Raw genomic sequence first — 13,107 nt, 5'->3', positions numbered from 1 at the left:
TGGCAAGATCATTTGAAACTCAACACATACCCATCACAATAGGGTGATTGGGTGCTAGATTTAGACAATGCATGCTTATGCCTTTGTTAAAGTGTCATGTAATCCTATGATTTTGAATTACAAGAAAACAAAACTCACAATCAAATCATTGTGCTGTCATGTGTAACAGATGGAACCTATGCATTCTTCATTGATGACTTCATTGGAAGATGTGTGATTAGTATACTTCAGTTTCAGTGTCAAGCAGTTAATTTTTGGGAAGACAAATGATAGTATTTATTGGAATTGCCATTACCTGATACAGATCATGGATTTGTAGGTTGATGTCTTGGTGTTGTTAACATTTCAAGACTTGCACAATTCAAAGACTGGATTATTCACATGTATTATGCTTATATCCAGTTGAATTTTGCATTAACTGGTGGGACAATATTTTTTATAACATTGTTTCAATACTTCATGAAAAACATTCATTATAATTACCAATTGGGCAGTCTGTGCATGATGTTTGGCCTGTTAAAGTTTGGTAAAGTCCGTCTGCGCATGTCTGACATGCTGTGGCACCACCTGCTGCACTGTACTTGCCCTTGCCACAAGGGGTCTGTGCAGTCGAAGTGCAGTACGACCCTGCTGCACACTCTGTACAGCCTGACGCTCCTGGGCTGCTGGCATAGTGACCTGTACAATGGACAATGTGTGGCACTATCAACCTTTGCCAACATTTGAAACATTCAACATTTCCTCAACTAACTTGACATATCAAACGCTTCAGTAAACAAAGCATTTACATCTTCCACAAGGAGACAAAGTTTTACTCAAACTGTTTAACAATTAAACATCATTGGAAAATAGCGGAAATCATATCATTGAACTGAAATTAATGAGTACCAGTCATTTCTATTTTACTTCAAGTCCATAATCTTACTAAGCATGAACATGGCATATTTACATCAACCATTTGTGCAAAGAAAAATGAATTAATAATGTGTAGCATCATTTTCCAAACAACTTTTGACATGACTGAATTGAATGTTGTAAATATCCAATTAATGATGCACAAGATCACTCAAAGACACAGCTTGAAAACCCATGACAATACAACAAAATCAACATCATGTATAGCGATACAGCATCAACACCATGAAGTAAAGACAGCATCAACAACAATTAAAAGCACTGATCTAAAGTGAAATGTTAAATTTAGAATCCACCAATGTATAAATACTGTATGTGTTTACAGAAAGTGAGATGATATCAACAGCTTAAAGTAAAAGTAGCAAATGACAACTTAACATCTCCAACTTAGGTCAGTCAAACTTAATTATGTGTCTTGCAAATGCTCTTAGTAACTATGTCAATATTCCTAGTTGATGCAGGGGTCAAATCTTCAAATATCATCCATGCATATAAAATAATATAAGAAATCAAACAAAAATCTGCAATGACTGGCAGAGGGTACAGTAATTATAATAAAACATTATTAACATTGCAATATATGATTGTCAGTAAATGTATTCCTACAGTGAGATACATTAAATGGTAAATGTGCATAAAGACATATAGTCAAAGGTGTGACTAAGTAATAAAAAATATATAAAAAATCCCTGCAACAAAGTGCTGAAACAAAAGTATAGAGGTTGTAGACAACAATTAATTGACACATTTTGACACAACATAACATTCAATACAACACTGTGCAGAAGAGGTGAACTGTTTATGTCTATGCTATCTATTAAAATTATATTTTGTCGTGGTACATGTACACACAGATTAATATGGTGAGAGAATTCTATACAGGTATCAGGAACACATATCCCTGCAGCCAATACTAGGTTTGGACAGGCAAACCAAGTGCCAACTAATATGACAGTTTGTTAAAGTACTGATTTAATTGTTAGAGTTATATCTTTGTGATATTTTTTCCTGTTGGTTTATCCCAATATGGTAACATGATGCATTTACAATGGCCATATGATCAATACTTTTACAATGGCCATATGATCAATACTTTTACAATGGCCATATGATCCACACTTTTACAATGGCCATATGATCCAGTTACAGTGTCCATCTGATCCACACTTTTACAATGGCCATATGATCCAGTTACAGTGTCCATCTGATCCACACTTTTACAATGGCCAAATGATCCACACTTTTACAATGGCCATATTATCCCGTTGCAGTGGCCACCTGATCCACACTTTCACAATGGTCATCTGATCCACACTTTTACAATAGCCACCTGATCCACACCAATAGCCATATGATCCCGTGACAATGGCCATCTGATTCCTACTTTTACAATGGTCACCTGATCCACACTTTGACTATGGTCACCTGATCCACACTTTTATAATGGCCACCTGATCCACACTTTTACAATAGCCATATGATCCAGTTACAATGGCCATCTGATCCACACTTTTACAATGGCCAAATGATCCAAACTTTTACAACTGCCACCTGATCCACACATTTACAATGGCCATTTGATCCACACTTTCACAATGGCCTTCAGATTAACAGTTTACAATGGCCGTCTGATCCACATTACAATAACTACATAATCCATACTACAATGACCATCATTCCTTGTGCTTTTTAACCCATGATCTACACAAACATCACTGTCACTGTTGCTCTCCAGTTAGCAGTCTTATCACAATCGAATGGAATCAAAAAGGAAAAGCCATCCTCATATAACCCACACTTGCTTGGCCAGTTCTGTAAATTGTAAGTACCAATCTCAGTTGTGATACATAGCAAATAGCTATCATAGCAAAGCCACATTCCCACCTTCCACAACACAACTTTGTTCTACAAGCAGTTTGTAAAATCATGCAAAGATATCTACAAACAACATAGACATTAGGTATATATGACTGCTAAGCAGCAAAGATACCAGTCACACCATCAAGTGATGTTTTTCTCTATTGCAATGTGCAGTGCAGTGCAGTGGATTAGGTGAAAACTCAACATGCTTGTGTGAGAGCTAACTAAATATTAATTACTTCCCTTTGCCACTGTCAAGGAGAGGCAAGCAGTGAACGAGAAGCTACTCTGTAGCATGAGTTGTGCCAGTGCTGTGAGCATCATGCATGTGTGTGTGTATGTACTTATGCCATCCTCTACCTGCAGGACAGTTTGTACATCCTGAGTCTCCCTCTTTGCTGTAGTAGCCTGCATCACAGTCTGGTGGCGTTGTTGTGATGGAGTTGATGTCAGTGCAGTTGCTGCCAGCAGGACATATGACACAAGTTCCAGCACCTGCCGTGCTGTAATAGCCAGGTGCACAAGGCTGGCAGGCAGGTTCCCCTTCTCGACTAAATGTTCCTGCAGCACAAGTTGGCAGGGCAACTGTTGCCATGGCTGGATCTGAACAGTCTCTACCTTCAGGGCATATGATGCAAACGGAGGCTCCAGCATCACTATGGTAACCAGCTTGACAGGTATTACATCCATTATCTCCTTCCCTGCTGTATGTTCCTGCTGGACAAACTGGAGGCTGCGACACGACTGCTGGAGTGCTGCAGTTCCGACCCGCAGGACAGATCGTGCAGCTGGATGAGGCAACTGTGCTGTAGTACCCAGACTGACATGGTTTACATACTGTTTCTCCCTCCTGACTATATGTCCCAGCCAGACAGTCACTTTCTGATCCTCCGCTGCAAGCTTTCCCTGCTGGGCACAGGGTACAATTTTCTGATCCTGCTTGGCTGAAAGAGTCTGAACCACAAGAGGAGCAGCTGGCATCTCCTTCTTTGCTGTAGCTTCCTGCAGGACAGTCTGGTGGACCTGCTCCTATCACTGCTTGGTTAGAACAATCTTTACCTGCTGGACATATTGTACACAGATCTGCAGCAGCTCTGCTGTAGTAGCCTGAGAGGCAGTTCCTGCATGATGATTCTCCTTCTTGACTGTGCTTTCCAGCTGGGCAGTCTGAGAGTGTGTTTCCAACACAGCTTTTGCCAGCTGGACAGATGATACAAGAAGTGGCACCTGCAGCACTATAATAACCTGATGAACACGAAGTACAGCCTGCATCCCCCTCCTCACTAAAGGTCCCTGCCAAACAGTCTGGTGGACTGATTCCTAAGACAGCTGGGTCAGAGCAATTCTTTCCTGATGGACATATTGTGCACTGGGTTGCTGCAGCCTTGCTGAAATATCCTGACAGGCAAGTGGTACAGTTAGACTCCCCTTCCTTGCTATATGTCCCAGCTATACAATTGGTCACGACAGTTCCACTACAACTTTGACCAGCTGGGCAGATAATACAGATGCTAGCGCCTGCAGAGCTATAGTGACTTGGTCCACACGATGTGCAGCCTGCATCTCCTTCTTGGCTGAATGTACCTGCTGGACAGTCTGGTGGATTGAGTCCTAGGACAGCTGGGTCAGAGCAATCCTTTCCTGCTGGACATATTGTGCACTGGGCTGCTGCAGCCTTGCTGTAATATCCCAGTAAACAAACTGTGCAGTTTAGTTCTCCTTCCTTGCTGTAGGTTCCTGCATTACAGTTGGCAAGAGTGTTTCCTGAGCAGCTGTTTCCTGCTGGACAAACTGTGCAAGAACTAGATCCTGGGGGGCTGTAGTCACTGGTTGGACATGATGTACATCCTGCATCACCCTCTCGACTAAATGTACCTGCTTGACAGTCTGGTGGACTGATTCCTAAGACAGCTGGGTCAGTGCAGTCCTTTCCTGCTGGACATATTGTGCACTGGGTTGCTGCAGCCTTGCTGAAATATCCTGACAGGCAAGTGGTACAGTTAGACTCCCCTTCCTTGCTATATGTCCCAGCTACACAATTGGTCACGACAGTTCCACTACAACTTTGACCAGCTGGGCAGATAATACAGATGCTAGCGCCTGCAGAGCTATAGTGACTTGGTCCACACGATGTGCAGCCTGCATCTCCTTCTTGGCTGAATGTACCTGCTGGACAGTCTGGTGGATTGAGTCCTAGGACAGCTGGGTCAGAGCAATCCTTTCCTGCTGGACATATTGTGCACTGGGCTGCTGCAGCCTTGCTGTAATATCCCAGTAAACAAACTGTGCAGTTTAGTTCTCCTTCCTTGCTGTAGGTTCCTGCATTACAGTTGGCAAGAGTGTTTCCTGAGCAGCTGTTTCCTGCTGGACAAACTGTGCAAGAACTAGATCCTGGGGGGCTGTAGTCACTGGTTGGACATGATGTACATCCTGCATCACCCTCTCGACTAAATGTACCTGCTTGACAGTCTGGTGGACTGATTCCTAAGACAGCTGGGTCAGTGCAGTCCTTTCCTGCTGGACATATTGTGCACTGGGTTGCTGCAGCCTTGCTGAAATATCCTGACAGGCAAGTGGTACAGTTAGACTCCCCTTCCTTGCTATATGTCCCAGCTACACAATTGGTCACGACAGTTCCACTACAACTTTGACCAGCTGGGCAGATAATACAGATGCTAGCGCCTGCAGAGCTATAGTGACTTGGTCCACATGATGTGCAGCCTGCATCTCCTTCTTGGCTGAATGTACCTGCTGGACAGTCTGGTGGACTGAGTCCTAGGACAGCTGGGTCAGAGCAATCCTTTCCTGCTGGACATATTGTGCACTGGGTTGCTGCAGCCTTGCTGAAATATCCTGACAGGCAAGTGGTACAGTTAGACTCCCCTTCCTTGCTATATGTCCCAGCTACACAATTGGTCACGACAGTTCCACTACAACTTTGACCAGCTGGGCAGATAATACAGATGCTAGCGCCTGCAGAGCTATAGTGACTTGGTCCACACGATGTGCAGCCTGCATCTCCTTCCTGGCTGAATGTACCTGCTGGACAGTCTGGTGGATTGAGTCCTAGGACAGCTGGGTCAGAGCAATCCTTTCCTGCTGGACATATTGTGCACTGGGTTGCTGCAGCCTTGCTGAAATATCCTGACAGGCAAGTGGTACAGTTAGACTCCCCTTCCTTGCTATATGTCCCAGCTACACAATTGGTCACGACAGTTCCACTACAACTTTGACCAGCTGGGCAGATAATACAGATGCTAGCGCCTGCAGAGCTATAGTGACTTGGTCCACATGATGTGCAGCCTGCATCTCCTTCTTGGCTGAATGTACCAGCTGGACAGTCTGGCAGAGATGCCAAGGGTAGAGCTGAATTGGTGCAGTCTTTGCCTTGAGGGCATGGAGAACAGGAACTGGACCCAACATCACTGTAGTTTCCTGCTCCACAGTTTGTACACACTGCATCCCCTTCCCTGCTGTATGTCCCAGCAGGACAGTCTGAAGGTGTTGCTGCAGGGTTACTGCAGTCCTTGCCAGGAGGGCAGACTGTACAGTTATTGGCTCCTGTGTTGCTATAGTAACCTAAGTGAGTGAACAAGCAGCAAAGATGGGATTATATATGTAGATATTCAGAAACTCTGGATATATGAAAAGAATACATGATTATGAATAAATAACTTGTGACAGTCGATAACAGAATCTTTTGATTCAGCAAATGGAATGCCCTGATTTGGGGGCATGTCTAGAGAAAAGCATGTTGTTGAAAAGATGTTAATCAGCAAGCTTTTACAACATGTATACCTTAATCATGACATTAGGCATTCCTTCACGATATTATTGCTTGTTTTTCACATCTATAAAATGCTGGCAATAAAAATAAGCAGTTAATAAAGCAAAGAAACTGATAAATTCATAAAATTACATGACCAATTCTCCACATAATTCATAAATATATGATGATAATTTGAAACCAGTGTACAGGGAAACCTTGCCTCTGGGGACCACTAAAACTCTGCTACAAAATGTACAATGAGAGGTGTTGAGCCAAACTGAATGATCGGGATAAAAAGTGAAATCCAATTTATGTAAAAGAGTTCAAGGTTTCACTGTATATGAATATCTGGTTTCATAGTAGGGGTAAGACAGGAAATGAAAGGACCTCAAAGAACAAAGGATAGACAGGTCTTTTATACCTTTCAGGAAGTCTGCTACTGAAAGGGGTACATGATATGGAAGATACTGGCAGCCAGTGAAGTGATGTGACATTTAACCCAGGTGGTTGAGACTGGTTTCATGTGTCGAGATTCCATCCAACAGGTCTGCATCTGTCTTCACAGACAGAAACCATGTGAAGAATCTGTCACATTGGACAACAGTCAAACCACTGGAATGGCACACCAACCTTTCAGTGTCGGCTTTACTACGATGGAAACAACCACATATTCGAGTAAACCCTTGGCCATCCACTACTTTCAAGGTAGAATAAATTATAGACACAAGCAGGTGTTGGTACACCTGGTTAATGTATGTCAGTGTACCTTCTGGGCAGGTGAGACAGCCAGTGTTGCCCCCGGGGTTGTAGGTCCCTGCTGCACATTGGGAGGGGGCCGCGTTACGGACAGCACAGTCATAACCTGGGTCACATGATATACACGATCCTGCTCCTGCTAAACTGTAGGTACCTGCAGGAGAGAAAAAAACACTTTAGTTTTTAACAGAATCATCAACATTTTCAGTGAATAAACAAGTTCATCACCCTTAAACATTAACAATATATAGTTGGCACCAAAAAACAAAAAATGCTTGAAAATATGTCAGCTGTTGGTGGCTAGTTGATATTATATCACAATGAGGGTATGATAGTTTATGAATGGCATGCATTTACCGTAGACAACACATTATGATAATGAAACAATTTAAAAGATGCATTCATAAAAGTTGAAATAAAGCATATCGAAAAACACACCATTGAAATAAGTGAAAATAGAGCATTAAAGTTACAGTGTCCTGATGTAATATAAACAAAGAAAACACAAGAACAAAGATCTGATATTTGTGAAATATATGACACCTGTTACCTGTTTAATATACCAGATATTGTTTAAGAAAACAGTTTTAATGAAGGTATCCTGCTCGGTGATTAAATCAAGGCAGGTTGTAGATTTGTCAGCTCCTGACACAAAACTGCTGATCATGGAGGACATGGCAACCAGAAACAATACCAGTTGGTGTTGCACACATGAACTATGGAGATAGGGATCATTAGAGAGCTTGGAGATGCATATACAGGTCAGCTCATCAGACAAATAAACTCCAGGAGTTAAGCCTTGAAGACAGGAAGTGACACTGAAGGTTGACAGTCACAGGAACTCACAGTTGGTGCTGCATGGAGATATCTTGGGGACAGAGGATGTGGAGATGGCAGAAAGTGAGTGAGTGAAACCAACAGTGAGTGATGCAGCTCGTGGATAGTCGGTGAGAAGACCTCATAGTTGGTGTTTTGCAGAGAAATCTTGGCAAAAAATACCAACAAGTGGTGGATAGTTGGAAAGATTTCAGTCTGTACAATGTAGAGAATCATGGAGCAATAGACCAACAGCTGGTGTATATTTGGTGAGAAGTCTTCACAGTCAGTGTTATGCAGAGAAATCCTGGAGAAATAGATCACTCAGAGAAATCACCCAACAGAGAGTGGGAGAATGGCATGAAGCAATGGTGCATCAGGCAATCCAGTCAGAAGCGAACCTCGTACCCTGAGTGGGTATGACAGGAGTGTAGCGTAATACCTTCACTACATGCTAGACAACCAAGGCTACCCCGGATTATAGGTTACTGCTGTACAGGTGGATGGGGCAGAATTTCTGTTGACACAATCCTCACCAACCATACAGGAAGTACATATGTTCCTGACAATATAATCACAGACTGACATATGGCAACTTATCACATGCTAAAAAACAAAGGTTGATAAATCAGATTCACAAACCACGTGGAAAATGGGCATTATACTTTTCAAAACACATTACTTATAAAAGGAATGTCTTGTCTTTTTCAGTTGCATGATTTTCCAAGATGAAAGATGGAAACTAGAAACTTGAAAGACAACAAAAGACAGGAGCATAGATATAACAATGAGAATACTGTGAACTGTTTATTTCTGAGGAAATGAGCAGAAGCTTGTCTCTGAAGGTAGTTGAATTCTCAAGCAATACTGTTAGGCCCAATGTCCTTGAAGTAACATACAGAGCATTAGTGGTGAGTTATCTCAGGGTATAACAAGATGTTATGAGACTTGATGTCTTGGCAGTAAGGATCGGTTGAGAATTAGTGATTTATATGAAGCAGTAATGTCTTACAGCCACACAAAATGTCTTTTGAAAAATGAAATGAATGTATGAAAGTTTTTCTTAGAAATCATGTTGGAAGAAAGACAGAAAATGAAGATACAGGACTGAAGTACACAAGAAAGTATGAGGATAATATAGCTAAATGTTCATGGCTGCAAATAACAGATGATCACATAAGTTTAGTCAGTTATCCAAGAGAAAAGACCACTGTGTCTTCTTCTGAGATGTTGAGATTCTCATTGCCCTAGAGAGTTAGTGAGTTATCTGAGAACAGATAATCAAGAAGATGGTGGATTGGGCAAGTGAGCTCCAGTACCTTCAGAACATGTGAGACATCCAGTGTTGCCACCAGGGTTGTAGGTCCCTGCTGCACATTGGGAGGGGGCAGAGTTACGATTCAGACAATCATAGCCTGGATCACATGAGATGCAGGTGCTTGCTCCAGCTAAACTGTAGGTACCTGGCATACAGAACATGGTTTTAACTCAACCATTGGTTACCTTGACATACCTGGTGTACCTGATCAAGTTATTAGGGTACCGGTAATCTATTCTTACCTGCAGGTACCTGTCCTACATTGCAAAGTTATTTAGACAATCTATGGTTACCTGTGTACCAACCATATACAATCAGGTTAGTATCAGGGTGTGGTTTTCTGGACGGCTTACATCATGAGGTTATTAAGATAAGCAGTGCTTACCCGTAAATGAATTTTATACTGTATGAACAAAATCACCCATTGTTTATTTGTAGGTGAACCTATAGATTTTGTCAGTATATATACATATTTAGGAACAATAATTTTCATTTTTAAACAAACTCACAATATTCTGAACCTTTTGATTTTTCTAATGATAAAGGGAAAACTTAAAACATTTTCACCTTTATCTCAAAAGGTTTCTCTACTTTTCAGTACCATACAGCATATAAAATAATGAAAACATGGTGGAGTATACATAAAAAATGAAAAAAAGAGAAAATACACACATACAGACAGACAGACAGATCTTTATTAGTATATATGGCCATGAGACCAACAGTACAAGTGTACATTATAAGCAGTATTTGTAACCTGGAGATACATTTATAACATCAAAATAATAGATACGTTTTAACAATTTACATTTTCCTTAACTTGAAAATATGGTATATAGCGACGGCTAACTTAAACAGGAGATCACTATTTTCAGTACCAAGAAGTATGTAGAACTTCTGTCTTGACGGTTGGTGGGTATAGGTGTAGGGCAGATATTTTTGTCTTATTTCTGAGTATTTAGGGCATATAAAAAGTACGTGGTATTCATCTTCAGGAGAAAGATTACAAACGGGGCAAGAAACATCTTGTTGGGTTGGAGATTTGGTGAAACGTGCCGCTTGAATCTTGAAGTTATGTGCATTACATCTAAACTTAGTTAGTGCGCGCTTAAGTTGTATCGATTTAAGCTTCGAAAGATAAGTTTCTGTTTCAATACAATATTTAAATTCAGAATAAAAATTAACACTGTCTGACGATCGTACTTCATTATACCAATCTTGTTGATAAATGTCTTTACATCTTTGCTTAAATATATGCATAAAATAAATAAATACACACATACATAATCATTAGAAGAACATGAAAAGAATATAGACAAAACCAAACAGAAACCAAACATCATAACAAACAAGACTAGTTATGAACAACTTATAAAACGAAAGAGTTAGGAAGCCTAGAAAATATTGACAATGTTTAAAAAGAACATTGCTTTAAAGAGCACTACATAAATGCTTTAACAGCTAAAAAATTTGTAAGAAAACAAAATGAAAATGATAACATTGGTAAAGGAGCAATAGAAGGGCATACCCATTTTGTTCTCAGGTGGGGGTGTCATCAATTTTTAACATTCAAACATTTAAAAATTATGCTAAAAAATTATGGGAAGGTCTGTATAACTGACTTAATACATAACTTACATTCTAGGGTAGTCATTCACATTGTACACACTTCTCTATAGAAATCCCCATCAACTCTCATATCCATATATTATGAATGGACTTGTTTCATAAAATAAAATGTCAGTCATAAAAATCATTGTTATGTAACCTTAAAAGCAGACAATCATTTCTGGTAGACGATGCGTACTATGGAATGCAAAATATATCAAAATCGTTAAAAACGAAATCAAGGAAAGTGTTATAGAGAATGTGTCCAGGCTGTCAAGGGCTACCTTCCCCACATGTCATGCACCCAGCGTTCCCACCAGGGTTGTAGGTTCCTATCTCACACTGAGTTGGGGCAGAGCTGCGACTAAGACAGTCGTAGCCAGGGTCACATGATGTGCAACTATCAGCCCCAGCAAGACTGTAGGTCCCTATAGTACCAGAAAGTGAGTGAGTGAGGTAAGTGATTACAACTATGATAATTATTTAGGCTGCATAACTACAGTCCAGGATGGCATAGAGAAGAAATAGACTTCATACATTGTAGCCTCCCGGCAAATGAAACACGACCATTATGACATAACATTATCAACTCAGGTACCAGACTTACCCTTTATCTACAGAATTTATGATGCTTACCAAGATATCAGGCAGCTTTCAATTAGCTAAATTTAGTTTTCTGTATGTGAGGTATGTTCAATCCAACATTGACATGTTCCAGTGCTTTTAGGAATGAAATGTTGAAATATTTTGTTGGTGTACCTTTTTTATTGATTAAGAGACATTTGGACGTCTAGTGCATTTTATATTTAATACAAAACAATAGCATCAAGTCCTATCCTGTAATCCACTATCCAACATTCACTGCTAACTTCCTCCAATGCAACACATGGTTTCCTACAGATGGCAAACTTCAACAATAGCCCGCCTGTGCAACAAATACAAAAAGAGCTCTAAAGAGAGCATGTACAAGACTCCCAACATTCCCTCCAAGATACCCCAATGTGTAGGACTGAATGTACCTTCACTACAAGTCAGACATCCATCCTTCCCTCCCAGATACCCCAATGTGTAGGACTGAATGTACCTTCACTACAAGTCAGACATGGAATCTTCCCTCCCAGATACCCCAATGTGTAGGACTGAATGTACCTTCACTACAAGTCAGACATCCATCCTTCCCTCCCAGATACCCCAAAGTGTAGGACTGAATGTACCTTCACTACAAGTCAGACATGGAATCTTCCCTCCCAGATACCCCAATGTGTAGGACTGAATGTACCTTCACTACAAGTCAGACATCCATCCTTCCCTCCCAGATACCCAATGTGTAGGACTGAAAGTATCTTCACTACAAGTCAGACATCTATCATTCCCTCCCAGATACCCAATGTGTAGGACTGAATGTACCTTCACTACAAGTCAGACATCCATCATTCCCTCCCGGGTTGTATGTTCCAGCATCACATGGCGATGGTGCAGCATTTCTCTTGTCACAGTCCTCACCCGCAACACATGCCGTACACGACGATGACCCTGCAGTGGTGCTGTATTTACCTGAAAAAAAAACAAACAGTGTTTGCTTAATTTAAACACTCTCATATCAATTTCTCATGTACAGTCTTCAGAGTGATCCATTTTTTATTTACAATGGCTCTTTATGACATTCAGGCAGTAGGATGTCTACTGCTATGATCAGTTTGTGAAGGGTAGAAGACATTGGGTAGGATTCCTTTAACCTATGACGGTCATAGTGCTCTTATCACATTATGAAACCAGGCCCTGAATACAACATAATCCACATGCTCCAACGAAGTTTGAGTGATCAGTGTTCTGCTGTCTAACTGTATCATTACAAAACAGTAACACATACCTGTTGGACAGGAAGTGCAGGTGGTGGACTTGGCAGGGGCGTACTGGCCGGCCAGACACTGAGTAGCCTTTGTCGTGTCCGAGCATTCACTTCCTGCTGGGCAGTCATCACAGGAAGTCTGACCAGTGGCCGTCTGGTATTCTCCTGATGGGCAAGTGATGGGTGCAGACAGTTTCGCACTTGGACATTTGCTGC

The 13,107-nt window shown here is 41.1% G+C and overlaps 1 protein-coding gene across 1 annotated transcript in view; it reads right to left on the bottom strand.

The window, feature by feature from the left end:
• Positions 1 to 13,107, bottom strand: part of LOC137278257 (uncharacterized) — a 133,490-nt gene that overhangs the window by 99,932 nt on the left and 20,451 nt on the right. The window contains exons 5-12 of the mRNA XM_067810481.1: positions 12,913 to 13,107; positions 12,450 to 12,596; positions 11,327 to 11,470; positions 9,436 to 9,579; positions 7,311 to 7,454; positions 6,010 to 6,354; positions 3,136 to 5,871; positions 484 to 678 (exon numbers count right to left, since the gene is read on the bottom strand). Of these exons, the coding sequence (XP_067666582.1) occupies positions 484 to 678; positions 3,136 to 5,871; positions 6,010 to 6,354; positions 7,311 to 7,454; positions 9,436 to 9,579; positions 11,327 to 11,470; positions 12,450 to 12,596; positions 12,913 to 13,107 (4,050 nt within the window). The remainder of the gene's footprint in view (positions 1 to 483; positions 679 to 3,135; positions 5,872 to 6,009; positions 6,355 to 7,310; positions 7,455 to 9,435; positions 9,580 to 11,326; positions 11,471 to 12,449; positions 12,597 to 12,912) is intronic.

Source organism: Haliotis asinina, chromosome 3, assembly GCF_037392515.1.
Source record: "Haliotis asinina isolate JCU_RB_2024 chromosome 3, JCU_Hal_asi_v2, whole genome shotgun sequence".
Classification (NCBI taxonomy): domain Eukaryota; kingdom Metazoa; phylum Mollusca; class Gastropoda; order Lepetellida; family Haliotidae; genus Haliotis; species Haliotis asinina.
The sequence above is the reverse complement of the archived record's forward strand: the minus strand, read 5'-3'. Positions and strand labels throughout refer to the sequence as shown.